The sequence below is a fragment of the Myxocyprinus asiaticus genome, chromosome 43 (genome assembly GCF_019703515.2).
Source record: "Myxocyprinus asiaticus isolate MX2 ecotype Aquarium Trade chromosome 43, UBuf_Myxa_2, whole genome shotgun sequence".
Classification (NCBI taxonomy): domain Eukaryota; kingdom Metazoa; phylum Chordata; class Actinopteri; order Cypriniformes; family Catostomidae; genus Myxocyprinus; species Myxocyprinus asiaticus.
The window spans coordinates 27,305,414-27,322,381 of record NC_059386.1 but is presented as its reverse complement, the minus strand read 5'-3'; the positions used below and the strand labels follow the sequence as shown (position 1 = coordinate 27,322,381).

At 37.3% G+C, this 16,968-nt stretch overlaps 1 protein-coding gene across 1 annotated transcript in view; it reads right to left on the bottom strand.

Annotated features, from left to right (window-relative positions):
• The window catches only part of LOC127433348 (reticulon-4 receptor-like 1), a 178,641-nt gene extending 162,157 nt beyond the window's left edge, over positions 1-16,484 (bottom strand). Inside the window, exon 1 of the mRNA XM_051685162.1 lies at positions 15,771-16,484. Within this exon, the coding sequence (XP_051541122.1) occupies positions 15,771-15,783 (13 nt within the window). The 5' untranslated portion in view covers positions 15,784-16,484. The remainder of the gene's footprint in view (positions 1-15,770) is intronic.
• Between the last annotated feature and the right edge of the window lie 484 nt (positions 16,485-16,968).

Genomic DNA, 16,968 nt, shown 5'->3' with positions numbered 1-16,968 from the left:
TCTTGCATTCATTTCATGTATTATTGTAGTTTACCTTGCTGAATAATTACAGATTAACATTGACATTAACCTGACTTTTAGTATAAAGAGAAGATCGTTTAAATTATTTGAAAGTTATGAAGCAAGGTAGCTTGCAATTCGTCAGCGTTAGCAGGCAAGACTAGCTAAAATTACACAGATCAATCCTATATAATATATAATCCTATATAACATATATAAGCACTATATTTCACATGCTTTGCAGTTATGTAAGCTTACCTGTCCAATAAGAAGAACGGCAATTCAGGATTGGTTTTGATCCCCAAAACCAAACGAAAGTCCATCCAGGAATCAAATGCCCTGCCGATGTTCACTCTAGTTTTCATTCGACCACGATCACGTTCCCGCTTAGCCAGACGGGATTCAGTAGATACATGTTTTTTTTTTTTTTTTTTTGGCTTACTCAGAGTTTGTGTTTGAGTCGGTGTTGTGCTGGGAGCCAGACGTTTGCTGGATTCCATCTCTAAGATAACGTTACCTAGTGTTGCAGTTTGTTGTCGCTGTTGAATAGCGGAAGGGACGCTACTGTCTGAGGCAAGGCTCTCGGGAGCGCGCATAAACGTCACAATGCAGAAAACAATGCTTTAGAATTGGTGTCATTTCGTAGTTTGTCCAGCAGAGCGTGCTCCGACTCCACTGTTTACAGAGCTGACTCTGAGCTGACGGTGGCTCTGCAGACAGGGCGGAGTTGAGCAGTGTCTTCTCGGTAAGTTGCTAACTAATTTGTGAAATACATACTGGAAAGTTAATAAACAATGACCCCATCATTTTTCCTTTTCAATATAACTAATATAACATTAACCCTGTCCCTGACAACCATGTCATTCATGTCTGTTTGCTGTTAGTCAGCTATAGTTTGTCAGTGCAGTAAGTAATGTAGCATATTGAAAGGTAAACAACAGAGCATCTTTTTGCAGCTCATCAGACAACGGTGCGGTGGTGGATCATGTCTGTTGAGTGTTGATTTCAGGCTATGCTGTCACCTAGTTGATGAGACTCAATGCTGGTCCATCTTTTACTCTCCGTGACAATGAGCTTAAAGCTAACTAGCTAACCATGTAGCTACTTTCATTGCTTATCAGATGAATGGAAGCTAATGAGTAAACATGTATTCACCAAACTGTTTTGTTCAGGATTCACAGTTTGGTGCCCCCTTCAACCGAACAATTCCAGTCGTTGCATTTATAAAATGTAATATTTAAAAGTCTGGTTTTCCACCATTGAAAGTTTCCCCTGAACTTGTATAGCAGAATACGGTGTAACACCACTAGCATTGTTTATCTCTTGACTTGACAGGTGTAAATGCTTCTTGTATTACAACCTGCTAATCATTGACTGGCAGTATTAATATAGTCAGCATTTGAATGATACTAAACAGTTGGGCTGCCCCCGACCAAAGATTTTCCTAGTCAACTAGTAGGAGTTAATTTAAGCCATTAGTTGACTAGTCGCACGTTTATGATATTAATTTAATTACTTAAATATATATATATATTTTGTGGGGCATCAGAAAAGGGTTTGAGTTCCAGGACTGAGAAAGAATGGTATAAGTAACATTGCTAACATTGTTCTACATTACAGAGAAATACTAAACCATAATAATGAGCCTTTAAAATATAAATTTCACAAGCGCACGCACGAAGCGATACAAGAACAGTATGGTCTATGAGTGCTGCAAATGACCTCAGACATCTCAGTTCAGGAGGTGCTTTAAGTTCAGTTCGCTTTATTTCCACAGAGCAGTTCATTGTGAACGCAACTCTGCAGCCTATACATCTGTGATTAAATCATAAAATAATACAAAAACATGTTCACCTCGAACCATGATTTATATTTCAGTGATTATTATCATCATTTTAATTACTATTTTTACATTTATAATTGTTTTTATGTCTTCATTTGTGTAAGTAATTTTCTGCCATGATGTTAAGACGGATTCTTGCCTGAGGGTAAATGGAAAGGTGTATATATATATTTAGCTATTTATTTTATTTTTATTTATTCTTTATTTTAATGGTCAGCATTTGACTGATACTAAACTATACTGATGTTTATTAATCTATTTATTGTATTTTTATTTATTCTTTATTTAAATGGTCAGCAACTGACTGATACTGAACATACAGTACTGATGTTTTTTAAGCTATTTATTGTATTTTTATTTATTCTTTATTTTCTCAGTGTTCATTTCTAGAATTTGTTGAAAATGTATAATAATAATGTCAAATATTCTTTGATAAAAATATTTGTTTAAGAAAGCAGCCTTCTGAGTACCTTTGCACAGCAAAATCGGTGAACAATCCACATAGAAAAGGTCTGTTTTCATTCCAGCTCAAAAATTAACTATATCGGCCACCATATTGGTAATCGGTGAATTTTTCCCCCTCTAAAATCGGCATCGGTCTCAAAAATCCCATATCTGTCGGGCTCTAATATGGACGTTTGAAAGCATATAAAATGTAAATATTTGTACATATGTACAGCTGTTACAGCTTTACATGTTGACAAATCCATTACAACGATATTTGAATACGTGAATCGATTATAAATATATTTGTAAATTTGTACTGTTTTATAGATATCTTAGATCCCTTAACCCTGCCCCAACCTCTAAACATAACCACATTTCAACTATATAAAAACATGTAACAAGTAGATTAATGTACAGTAGCAATAATTTCATTTATATATGTTTTACAGCTGCCAAATCCACACCTACTCCTAAACCTAACCATAACCATTTGTTAAGCATATAAAACACATAACAGGCAGATAAATGTAATCACAATATTTTATTCAAAAAAATTGCACAATTCAGTACAAAATTAGTCCAAAGGGTTATGCGCTGCATCCGATGAGCTCCCTGATGGCATACAACAGCATTGTTTGAGGTAGAGAGTAGAATTTACATTTTTAATCGCTGTAAATCTTCTCCTGATGCACTCCAGAATGGCGCTGTCATACCTGATTCAAACATATACATCGCAGAATACGGCATGTCACAAACGGTCACGAGACACTTGAGAGCCAATGAGCATTCAACATCACTGCCGTAAAAACACTGATCGTAATGCTTGAGGCGGCAGTTTTGAATTTTGAAAACAAAACCAATACGGGTTGACGGTTATGGTGGGCGCGATGGCGGATGGAGATGGAGATCGTTGAATAAAAGGCTTGAATTTGAATCTGTTCTTCACAGAAAGCAGTCTGAAGATTTGCATTATAGCTAACAAATGTATGGATTAATTTATTGTTGTTTTATGGTGCTTTTTGTGCTTTATTTTGTTTTTTGGCATATTCTGAGAACTCCTTTTGTGTCCCATGGCAAACAAAAATAAAATTAAATGTTTAATAAATGATTAAACGATTACAGAGTTTTTATTCATTTTAACATTTTAAAGTGTAGTCTTGGTTAAAGTGATATAATCCTTTAAAACGTTGTATAGGGCAGCAGAACTGAATGAAACCATTAAAATGTCATATTATAATGTCAACTGCATTAAATAAATATGATGGCATTTAACTAATCTCATTGATTATAAATTAAATTTATTTAACTGATTAATTCTATGAATTATTCAATATTAATCAATTCAAACAGTACATGTAAACATTTGTACGTTTCTATAGGTTTTAATCCGTAAAATGATGGCGTTTACATGCTGTCGATATGTCAATACTGTACCTTTTGGTGTCTATGCAAATGTAAGAGAATGTACGTTTTCTAGAACCAAACCTTATGTAAGAATACATACGAGTTCTCGTGAGATCACGTTGTTCTAATTGGCTGTGATCGTGCCGCGTCATGTAGCAATTTCACATTAAGTGTAGGCCGACAAATTTCTTGTTACTGGAAATTAATCTTTTTTGGATAGATTGTTAAAGGCACAAGGGAGAAGAACATAAATTAACTTTGACTCTATTATTTATGGGTTATTAATAGACAAGCTTTAATACAAAAGTGTGCAAAATTAGTTGGCATTATCAACCTACAGTGCTGGGTAGTAACAGATTACAAAAATTAAATGAGATTACAAAATTAAAATACTCATAATCAGATTAAAATTACTTTATTATGGATTACATGATTACATATTAATCGGGCAAAGGTAGTACATTGTTCATAATTTATTGTTCCCTTTAATTTTTCTTTTTTTAAATATTTTACACTTTTTATTCTAAATCAGCCTACAGCTAATATACATTTGTTAAGTCTTGAATTCTGGATAGAACTGCAATCCACACATAAATGCTGTTCCGATTGCACTATTGTGGTAAAGTTAGTTTTATTTTAGCAAATAAGCTTAAAAGCTTACAAATTTACATGAATGCTCTTTGCTTTTTTTTTTTTTTTTTTTTTTTTTTTGCTTTTTTTTTTTTGCTTTTCCATTTATTAATTTCCATTTATATTTGTTAATTCACAAATATAACTGGTCTTATCTGTTAACACAATTGGATGGCGTCTGTAATGCCAAAATTGCTAAAATTTTATTTCACTCAGAAAAAGTTTGTTTTCTTTTATGCATTTAAGCAACAGTGTCAGAATGGTACGAGTTTATACAACTCAAATGCAAGTCATGGCATGACATCAAATGAACAAGAATTAGGTCAGAAGTAATCCAAAAGCAATCAGATTACTTTAAACAGTAAACAAAGAGATTATGTTACTGACTACAATTTTTGTAATGGTATTTGTAATCAGTACCGAATTACAATTCAGAAGTAATCTACCCAGCACTGTCAACCTATATACCTAAACAATAATCTTTCTCAAATTAAATTAAATAAAAATATTTTCTCTTTATTATTGATTCTTAATTTTTAGTTGATCTTTTTTTATTATTATCATCTTTTCTAGCAGACATTGTTATACAGTAATACAATAAAGGAGTGAATACTGGTCTTTGAAAACTTGGCAGCCGCATTAATAAAAAACATTTAAATGGACCGCCAGTTTGTATTATTCACAAAGATATCTTTGCATTACGATATGCCACTAATGGGCTAATGTCCTTTATGTCTAGCAATGCTCCTGCAGATGGGTGTGTGATTTAATTCGACAAAGGGCAGGTTCATTCATACCATCACCATCAAGTTAATAAAATGGAAATCATCTGCAGGAAGTTCTCTTCTCTGCTGTACAAACACCATTCAGCAGTCAGGGAGACTGCTCACTGACAAGCACAAACAGAACCCTGTATCGCGAGTCCCCGTTTCCAAAGGGAACTCGCGTCACAGGTGACCTTTCCTCGCACGGTTCCTGTCTTTGCCCGTTAATACACCATTAATCTCTCAATGGGGTGTGACATGGCAGACCTCTGCCGAAAGATTATTGTTTGCTTTTTCTCTCATTGACTGCTAATTATCATCAGCTAATGACCACACCTTCCTACACTTCATATTTAATTAACACTCCAAAGAGAGAGAGAGAGGGACAAATGTTTGCTAAGAGTTTAGGTTAATCAACTGTTTGACACAGTAAAGGGGTCAGGCATGAGTGGGTCTATTTTCATGATTGCAAAATGCTAAATATGAGCAGACTTTGTGGTAGTTACCCACAAAGAGGTGAAGGGCTGTGAATAAAAACATTTTCTAAAAAGATGTGTCATATATACAAATGAGTTCATGACTGTGCCCTTTTCCAAACAACAAAGTTTTAATGTACGAGTCAGAGTATAGTTCTTGCAAAAGGGTCCTGGTTTTTCACATACTGCTCCGTAATTGCCCAGTTAGGCCTGTTTCACATATCCTGCATCTGCATGACTAAGCTGTGACTATATAAAAATAATAAAGTGATTTTCTGAGTTAATCCATTCATTATTTTCTCTAATAGAAAATTGCCAGTTGGTAAGCGCAGACTTTCAGAAAGGCAGGTGAAACACCATCTGGGCCTGAAGCTTTCCTAGTCTTTTGTTTCCAAAAGACCCGACACATACACCATCACAGATCATAAGTGCAGAATGTGTAGCAGGAGGGGGAGGAGGAGGGTTCCAGGAGGTGTTGGTGTGTGTGTGTGGTGAAGATCAGAGCAGGGGAGGGGTGTGAGACTGGGCTTTTCAAACCTGCAGTAAAACACATTCAGTTCATCAGACATTAGTCGACTCTCTACAGAGTGAGGGGAGGTGTCTTGTTCTTGGTGATGCTTTTCAGGCCTTTGCACACAGATGCAGGATCGTTGGCTGAAAACTGTTTTTTAAGCTTTTCAGAGTAGCTTCTTTTAGCCACTCTGATTTCCTTTGTCAGTGTGTTCCTGTGCGCTAGCTCAGCGGTTAAGGCTCTGGGTTACTGATCAGAAGGTTGGGGGTTCAAGCCCCAGCACCACTAAGATGCCACTGTTGGGCCCTTGAGCAAGGCCCTTGACCCTATCTGCTCCAGGGGTGCTGTATCATGGCTGACCCTGCACTCTGACCCCAGCTTAGCTGGGATATGTGAAAAAAAGAATTTCACTGTATATGTGCAAATGTATAATGTGTGATAAATAAATGTAATTATAAAAAAAAAAAATTACTTCTGTAAGCATCCTCTTTGGCATGTCAAAGATGTATGAGTTTTCCTGTAAACCATGGTTTATCATTATTGAATGATAAAAAAGTCCTAGTAGGGATGCACTGATATATGATGTCACAGTATCTGTGAGCTCGTCCAGGTCTGTGGCTGCAGCCTCAAAAACACTCCAATCAGCTTCATTGGTCCATCACTTTACAGACCTTACTACAGGCTTAGCTGATTTTAGTTTCTGCTTGTAGGTCGGGAGAAGATGAACCAGATGTTGATCAGAGAGTCCCAAAGCTGCACATGGGACAGAGCGATATGCATCCTTTACAGTGGTGTAGCTGTGATCCAGTATATTTCTGTCTCTGGTGGGGCATGTTATGTGTTGTTTGTATTTTGGAAGTTCACGGGTGAGGTTAGCTTTATTAAAATCTCCCCAAATAATAATAAGTGAGTCCGGGTGTTTTTGCTCCATGTCTATGATGTGATCAGCCTGCTGTTGCAACGCTGCGTTTACACACGCTTGTGGTGGGATATAAACACTCACCAGAATGAACGAGGAAAACTCCCGCAGCGAGTAGAAAGGCTTACAGTAGATAAAGAGTACTTCTAAATTAGGACAGCACATCTTCTTCAATGCTGTTACATCTGTACACTAACTTTCGTTGATGTAAAAGCATGTTCCACCGCCTTTCGTTTTCCCCAATGATTCCACAACATGATCCGCTCTGAACAGCTGGAAGCCCGGTAGATGAAACGTGCTGTCCGGAATGGCTTCATTCAGCCAGGTTTCCGTGAAACACAGAGCAGCAGAGTTAGAAAAGTCCTTATTTGTTTGAGTGAGCAGAAGCAGTTTGTCCATTTTGTTGGCGAGGGAGCGAACATTCGCCAGATGAATACTCGGCAGCGGAGTCCTAAAGCCGCGTTGATGAAGCTTCACAAGCACGCCGGCTTGCTTCCCTCGCGTGCATCTTTTGGATCGCTTGTAGAGCACCGCTGTGCCTCCAACTAAGGTGTCTAATAAAACATCCAAATAATCAGACACTGGCAAAACATTATCAGGTATGCTCTGCCGAATATTCAGCAGTTCATCCCTGGCGAAACTGATCGGGAAAGAGGGACAAAAAACATGACAAACAAACAAAAGTAACAAAAACGCTACAGAGCTCCACACCGAAGCAGCCATCTGCGGCGCCATCTTATCCAATAATATTAATAATACATATATAATACAATTACTATTGCTTTATGAATGGTAGTAGTAATAGTCGTATAACAGTGAATATATATATATATATATATATGTATACGTATAATACATAGTAGTGACTATTTCTGTCATAATTTTTCATTTAAATGTAGCTTTTATTTTGGCGGAGCTTTTATTTTGAAGTGTTTCTGTGTTGTATTGACCAAGGAGCTCTGACTTAAACCAGAATGCCGGTCACTACATGACTCAAAGTGATTATTAAACCGCAAAGGCTACTATTTAAAAAAATAAATATTTAGTCTGTATATGACTCGTGCTTAAAAGTACATTAGCGCTCTGCCTGCTGGCATCTGCTGCAAACAGAGCATGCGATGCTCATAATAGTGTTTACCATGGATGAGCCAAGGATCTCTTAAAGGTATGAACACTTTTTGTTTTTATATCTGCACAACACTGGCTCCACGCATTCACAAGCACTCACATTTAAAATGCTACATGTGCAAACTATAAATTTATCACATTAAATAGCAGCTTTTGCTGTTAAATAATCTCACTAGGAAAGGACATGATTTTAATTTGTGCACTGAATGTTTACATAATGACACACGTATGTCAGATGGTATCAGTTTTGTGGTATCGGAGCATTTTTACGAGTAAGAGTACCAGTACATGAGCGTGGTATCGGACCCGATTCCAATACCAGTATTGGTATCGGGACATCCCTATTTACATCAAAATGGTAATTAATCTGCACGGAACCCAAACCCCGAAGTGTAATGACAAACTACTTAAATTGTCTGGATTCAGTCATATTTAGCATTTGGGCTTCCCCGTAAAATATAATGATGTCGGAAGAAGGGTGGTGGACAAAACTGTTACAGTATGTAGGCATTGTGGCATGAGAAAGCCATATGAAAGTGGCAGTACATCGAGCATGGCCACCCAACTGAAGCAACATCACCCTGGTGTGCCAGTGACGGGAGCCAAGACACAACAACAGCTTCTCACCGTGGCATTTAAGCAGCCCTTTGCAGCAGAATCAGACCAGGTTAAAGCGATTACCAAATCTAATGGGATGTTTATCGCTGCAGACATGAGGCCATACTCCGTTGTGGAAAACAAAGGGTTTAAAAATATGGTGAAAATGCTTGAACCACGCTATGAAATCCCCTCGCACATCCACTTCAGTATGAAGATCGTGCCAGAACTTTATGAACAGGAAAAAATCAAAATTGTCGCAGAATTATCCAAGGCATCCTCTATTGCAATTACCACAGACGGGTGGACCTCCAGGGCCACGGAAAGCTACGTGACTGTGACTGCTCACTACATCACAGCAGAGTGGGAGATGTGAAGTCCGGTGCTACAGACACGCCCCCTCTATGAGAGTCACACAGGCACAAATCTAGCGCAGGTACTGATAGGAGCAGTAGCAGAGTGTAAGTTAGAAGGGCACAATAGCAATATCCCAGTCACCACAGATAATGCCAAGAACCACGTAAATGCAGTGATAGAAGCTGGACTGGGGCCACAGATAGCTTGCTTTGCACATGTGATCAATTTAGCATACCAAAAGTGAATCTCAGTGAACCAGATGGACCGCTTCCTTGGGAGGATCAGAAAGGTGGTTTTCTTTTTCTACAGAAGCACAACAGCAGCTCATGTGCTTAAAACCAAGCAAGAAATGCTACAGCTACCAGCCCGCAAGCTCATACATGACACAACAAGATGGAACTCCACTTATGACATGTTGGAGCGCTATCTTGAGCAGCAGGCAGTTGTATAATCTGCACTGACAGAAAAGACTTTGAAAAAAAATATCAGAGACATTGCCACCTTGTCTGATGATGATATGAAAGTGGCAAAGGAGGTCATCCAGGTGCAAAACAGTTACAACCCTCTTGAGCACTGAAACTGCACCATCTGTGTCCATGATCCTACCTCTGAAAACAAGGATTCTACAATCCATGGCTCCAAGTGAGGAAGACAGCACCATCACTATAGATGTCAAGGCTGCCATTAGAAGGGACATGAACCCCAGATACACCGACCCCCCTAATATGCAAGACTATCTTCATAGATCTACTGCACTTGATCCAAGGTTCAAGTCCCTGACTCACCTAGACTCTACACGAGAGGACATACAGCGATCTCACCATTGAGATTGTGGCTACTGGAGTGAATTACTTATAATAAATACTGCAGTCTAGTCTTCTATGCTATTGTTATGAGAATCATCCATTTTTATTATGAATAATAATGGCAAATGTTGTTGATTGCCACAATTATCGTTCTATGAAATATGATAAGAAATATAGTTAGTTTAATAGATCAGGGCCATTTTTTCTGCAGGGACAAACCACAGAGCCGACACCCACAGGAGCAGACACAGAGGCATCTCCTCCACAAAAGAAGTCTGCCATGGAGGAGCTTTTTGGGGAGACCTTTGCAAATAAGGACACAGACAAGAATTTTGCCAACACCATCAAAGAGGAGGTGGTGTCCTACAGGGCAGCAAGCAGTATGCCAGTGGATGGTGGTGATCCACTTGCATGGTGGAAATGCAATGAGTGTAAATACCCTCACATTGTCATGATGGCAAGACACTATCTTGTTGTGCCTGCCACTTAAGTTCTTTGTGAGAGGGTGTTCTCCACGGCAGGAGACATAGTGACTGCACAGAGGTCTACTCTCTCCCCAGACAATGTAGACATCCTAATCTTTTTGAAAAATAAATTGTTTTCTTTCTTTTTTTTTTTACTTTTTTAATGATGTGCACATCATTTTTTCATTCACTATTGTTTAAAGGAAGAAGGTATCATCATACCTCATTTTGCACTTTAACAACTACTGAATATTTTATTTTAAGATTTTATTTAAACACTGGGCATTTTGAATGTTGTTTTTGTTAAAACCATAGGCAAAAGTTCCTTGCTGTAAGTGTTCTTTAAGTAATAAATGGAAAGCAAAGTTATATTTGTCCCCCTCCCCAACCCCTACACCCTTTTTTCTTTTTTGCTACTCCAAAAAATGATCTGATCCGTGATTCAAAAACCGTAATATGATCCAAACCGTGAGTTTTGTGATCCGTTGCACCCCTAGTGAGTAGTAAGCATTATTATTTTATGTTGCTTCATAAAAGACTATTCTGCAAAAGTTTGATTTTATAAATAGGTTTAAAGTACATTTCCAGAAACTCTACTTGCAATCCTGCACTACTTATTTGCGCAATGTTAATTCTGTAAACTGTTAATATGGGCACTGAAATAAGAACATGCTGCATATGTGAGAAATGTAAAACAGGCCTTATTCATATTTTTAATCTGTTGAAGACTTATAATTATTGCTAAAATTCACTTTTGTTGCTAAAAAGCATAACTGTATAAGTATTAAATTGTTATCATTAGATTTTAAGGCTCCACAAGGCAAGCATGTTCCATTGGCTGTTTTCCACATATGAAGGTGATCGGCATTCATAATCTTTTTAAGACCTGTTGAACAATTACTTAGAGCCTTTTAATGACTAACAAGTTGAACAGTCACTTATGGCAGTGGTTCTCAACCAGGGGGCCGGGACCCACTAGGGGGCCTCAGCACACTTCCAAGGGGGCCTCAATATGACTTAAAATTTATTTAAAATAAGAAATATTAAAATAATTAAAATAATCCAACTTGATTAAAATGCTAAAAATACTTTAAGATGTATGCCCACAAATTATAAACAGACTCTTTCTGAAACTTCTAGAATCAACAATTATACATGATTAATTATTTTAATCAGACACGTTTAGTTTTGGGCGAAGGGGCCTTCAAATATTGTCTTGGACAGTGGGGGTCCTTGGAGTCAAAAAGGTTGAGAACCACTGACTTATGGCACTACTTTAGTGCATTCCACACACACTAACAGTTGGCCACAAGCAGTTCACATGCCTCCAGCCACAGACACCTACAAACACAAATGCTTAGAAATTATAGAATGAGAAGGGCAATATTCACACATACATACACTGAATCATATGTAGAATCAAATGTAGAGATCGCAAACTAAACAAGCTTTCAACTGAACGAGCTATTAAAATGGGCCAACAAGCTGCAGCGGCTCATTGCCCAACCATTAGCACTTTGTATGGTAAGAAACCTCCTGTTTCCTGTCTGCGACTAAAGCAATAGTTTCTTTCTTTACTTTTTTTTTTTTTACTTTTATTTAATCTGAGCTGCCTCAACTCTTTCTTACACCTTTGCGCAGGTGAAGGGATAATGGAAATAGAGATAGACATATTGTAGAGAACCTGGAGCAATCTAAGGTTAAGAGATGGCTTCACAGAGGTGAGCAGAAAAAGAAATGGGCTCATTACACCAATGCTCTGGGTGCTTTAAAGCCAGAACTGCAAACTAGGATTTTTTTTTTTTTTTTTTTTTTTTTTTTTTTGGACCACAAAAAGTAATCTTATCTACACTTTACATCTCTATCTAGTGGTTTTGTGTGTATACGGTGAAGGTTACAAGTAGGCTGTTGCAATTATTAAATAATCATCTGACCGCGGTTCTTTGATCTAACCGTGGTTATTTGAAAGAATCACGATTATTGTGCACTTCAAATTCCAATCACATTTTAATGCCCAAATAAGGGAATTTTAACTGAGCTGCAAGGCAGATGTCAACCAGATCAGCTCCTGTCTGGAAGAGCGCATGAAGTGCTTCTCAAGCACTCTGATGTGCGCGCCGTCAGCAGAGGCTTGCACCAAACTCCCGCGAAAATATAAACAAACAAATATAAACTTTGAACTCAAAGAACTCCGGCCTAAATTTAAAACAATCGTGTAATGGCAAATGTTCCTGGTCATAAAGGTTCATATACGCAGTGTTAATGACACGCAATGACACAGAGGAGATGACACACACTTACTCTATTTCTGTGGAGTGCTAAAACGATGAAACGAAATCTCAAAGCTTTGCTTCCTAAGAAATAAGGGCTCGTGGGTTTAATTAAAGAGCATTAAAATAATAAGTGAAAGTGAAGAAATTAGGACAGAAATATTTTACTATTCCATAATATAATATATTATAATATAATATAATATAATATTTTTTTGTATGTAAAATTGACCAAAATTAAAGTTGACCAAAAAGAGAGACATATTTTAAGTATTTAGAAATATTTTCATATTTGATATATGATGATATACATTTTTTAAGTCTTAAAATGAAATCATATATCCATATTTTATTATTTGATTTATATATTTGAAGTTAATATGTAAAAATGTCTTCTTAAGGTGTATGAAGCAATCATGAGACAATTTATTTGAAAATGAATCGTGAAAGCCCTAAAAGAGACAATTAATCGCCATAGCCCTAAAACAGACAATTAATTGTGAAAGTCCTAAAAGAGACAATTATTTGTCATAATTGCAATTATATGTTTGAAAATTAATCGTCAGACAAATTTCATAATCGTGAAAGGAAAGCATAAGTTTAGGCTCTTGTTGTTTACAAAAAAAGTCACGTGTTTTACCGTACGATTCCACTGGCGTGTTGTGAGTGAAGGTGAGCGAGCGTTTTCACTTCATTCTTATGGAAGCCAAGCGCCACGATCGCGAGGTGGATTGTGGGATTGACAGCAGTGCTGAGCAAGCTGTTCCCTAGCACTGAGAGTGGCTTTGAGGGGATTTCTTCCATGCTAGAGGAAACACAGTCTTAGACTTGATGCCATGGTAATACCATGGTATTCTTTGAAGTATATTGGAGTATGGCAAGAAGTGAAAATGTTACCATAAGGAGCAATTTCTAACGGTTCTGAGTTCTGAAAGTTATGCTTTCATAGAATTTCAAGCTCTTTTAATTTAACAATCAAGGAAAAGGTAATTTCTCATCATATAACTCTTTTAAATAATATTTTTGACTACAATAAATTTGTGGAATTTAGTTACCCCACAACACTTTTACAGGGCACCATGTATAAACCATGATATATGAATATGGCAATTATTAAGTACCACAATATTGCCATGTACTTTGCCACAGTACTTTTTTGTAAGGTTATCGATCATTAGCTTGGTTTACATCCAAATATTTAGCTATTCTGGCTGATTGTGAAGACCCATTTTAACAACCAGCTGTGGGTTTAACACTTCCGAATGTCAAGGGATATGTTTGAAGAACATGAGCACAAATGGTCAAAACATGCCAATAGTTTTGCGAATAAATTATTTGCATTAACGTTTTCATTTAGGTTTCCTTAAGTGCACATTTCAAATTCAAGTTGGATGGAAACCTAGCAATTGTAACCTTCAATATTAAGTCACTATATTGTCTTCTCACATGTTTGCATTAAAAGAAGCCTTTTCTTGTTTCCTGTTTAGAGGTTATGGATGGATCAATAACCCAAACAGGTTTCGGACACATAATGGCCTACAGGTACTGAGACTAAATTAACTTTACAGTGTCATTCCAAACATCATCCCAAATTTTGATGATCTATAGTACAGCACCAGTCAAATCCTTGAGAAACCCATGTTTGCAGAAAACCAAACACAATTTGTCGAAGACAAACAGCTTTACTGTCAACAGATTTGCGCTACTCACTATTATTATGTGTCCCAGACCCCTTTCAACACCCCTGGGCTGTAAGCATAGACTCCTACCAATAAACATTCATAACTCCTTATCATTTTATTGTCTGTTGTTGTGTGTTTGCATTGAGGAGGGGCTTGTGTCACAGCTAACACAGAATGCCTTTAAGCACACAAACAAATCCCGGCACAAATCTCTCTCGCTTTCTTTGTCTCAGCTCAAACCCACACATTCTTTTGTAATGAGAAGTAAATGAGGAAGCAGTTCCCAGAGCAGGCTGGATTGAAGCTGCAGGCTGAGCATTAGTAAAAATGTTATGACTCCACAGTCAATCCTCAGAGGCTAAAATAACTGGAGGTAATGTCTTTTTTAGGTAAGTACATAGTAACAGATTAAAGAACAAACATTGATGCCGATAACTTAAAATATGGAAATGAAAAGTAGTTCTTGGTAGTTCTTGGTGATAGAAATTACTTTTAAATTAAAATGTATTTGTGTGTGTGTGTGCGCGCGCGCGCGCGCGCGTATGTGAGCACGTGCGCACACTCCAAAGCTGCCATAAATTACCATGTCTATTATATTATCTGTTGGCAATCACATATGTTACTAAAGATAAAACAAAAGTTAAAGCAATTGCAAAAATGTGCTTAAAAACATTGTAACATGCTTAACTTCCTGCTTTGGGTAAAACAGCACCCCTTTGTGGACACACACTTGTGTTGATCCATCAATTTTCATGACCTGGATGTTTCTTGAATTATTTCACACATGGCTTGTTTTGAAATCTAGACACTACCAATACATATCTCTTATGCAATGTACCATATAGGTATAGCGCATAACAATGAACTATGTACGTAACAGCAAAATACAGTGTGATAAAAACATATTTGGGTAAATACTTTTTTGAGACAGCAATTACAGCAATCAAAATGTATTTACTCTATTCTTTTTTTGTGGGAATCAGACACAACATATGCAAGAGTTCACAAACAATGGTCCTCTGGGCGCCTTGCTGTTTCCATGCACCGCCTCTCCAGTTTTAAAAAGATGAGAATCACCAACGGGATTTAATTGTTTTTACTGGACTAGTTAAAACACGGCCAGCAAGTAACCTCCTGTAGTTGTCAGCTGCAGTGCGGCATCGCTTGTCTCTTTTTAAGAATAATATTACGTGCTGTGTATTAATATTTCATTGGCGCACAGTCTAAAAGCTCACCACAACTTAAAAAACTAGTGAAACCAGAGACAAACCCAACTATAAAATGTTATAAAGAGTTTCTGTAATGTAAAGTCAAATGCGCGTGGAAGAGTCACGCGCGCGATTAATAGAATTGTAACCTACTTTCAGCTTGAACTTCAACAAACGCACTAATCTAAAATATGAATATATAAAAATGTTAAATAAAATTATATTTAAAAAAGTTTTAAAAAAAATCACAAATGTTGATCTTACCTCGCTTGAACATCCTGAAGGTGCGGTGATGATGCTCTGCACTTTATTCCACTGTAATAGTCAAAATAAGCGTCTCATCTTTAATAATCCGTGTCATATGTGATAAAAGTTTGAGTAGTTTGAATTATATTCAGCGTGAGGCAATCCACATAAAAGGCATAAATTCTTGACTCTTGACCTCAGGTCTCATGTATCGATTAAAATGGAAAACAACATCGCCGACGTGGAAATTGCACAGTCCACAAGCTCGCGATGAGAAGAGATCACGAGATATGACTCCGATTGATCTGAACCGAAATGTTCCGTATAGGCTTCAGCAAGCACATGTAATTGTCTAAGGAACCTTTCACATAGTCAAAAAAGACTATTTAAAGTTTCATAATGTCGGTCGATGTTACAGCAAAACAACAATGTGGTACATAATCTACCTGTATGCCACTTTTACGATAACTACAGCGCGAATATAATGTTCTGTTTAGTAGGCTAATTGCGTTTGGATGTCAGAGATGCTCGGGTCGTTAACGGACAGTTAGCCGTTTCTGCCTCCTCAGGAGTCGGAAAGATAGAGCACTACTGGAGAGATGTGTCGGGGAGGGAAAGACGGAGAGAGAGAGAGATTTACCCCCACCCACCTCCCCTTTTATTCCAAATATGTCTATCCTCCTTCTTAACTCGGCTCTCTCTTCCTCAGGTAGAAGCATCTATTAGATAATCTAATTTATGTCCATTCGTTTGAGACTGTCTGATGTTTAGTTTCCGTTCAGCTGAAACTGATGTTGTGCTACCTGTCTGGTCCTCTGACTTTCCCCTCTGACGACGAAAGATAGGAGGAGCAATCTATCCCATATAGACCCTTGTTTTGCTAGATAAAGTCTTAAGCAAAATTATTTACTTAAAGGGTTAGTTCAGCCAAAAATGAGAATTCTCTCATCATTTATTCACACTCATGCCATTCCAGATGTGTATGTCTTTCTTTCTTCTGCTGAACACAAACGAAAATTTTTAGAAGAATATTTCAGCTCTTTAGGTCCATACAATGCAAGTGAATGGTTACCAGAATTCCAAAAGCGCCAAAAAGCAGATACAGTCAGCATAAAAGTAATCCATAAGACTCCAGTGGTTTAATCAATGTCTTCTAATGCAATCAAGTTGATTTTGGGTGAGAACACACCAAAATATAACTCCTTTTCCACTCTAC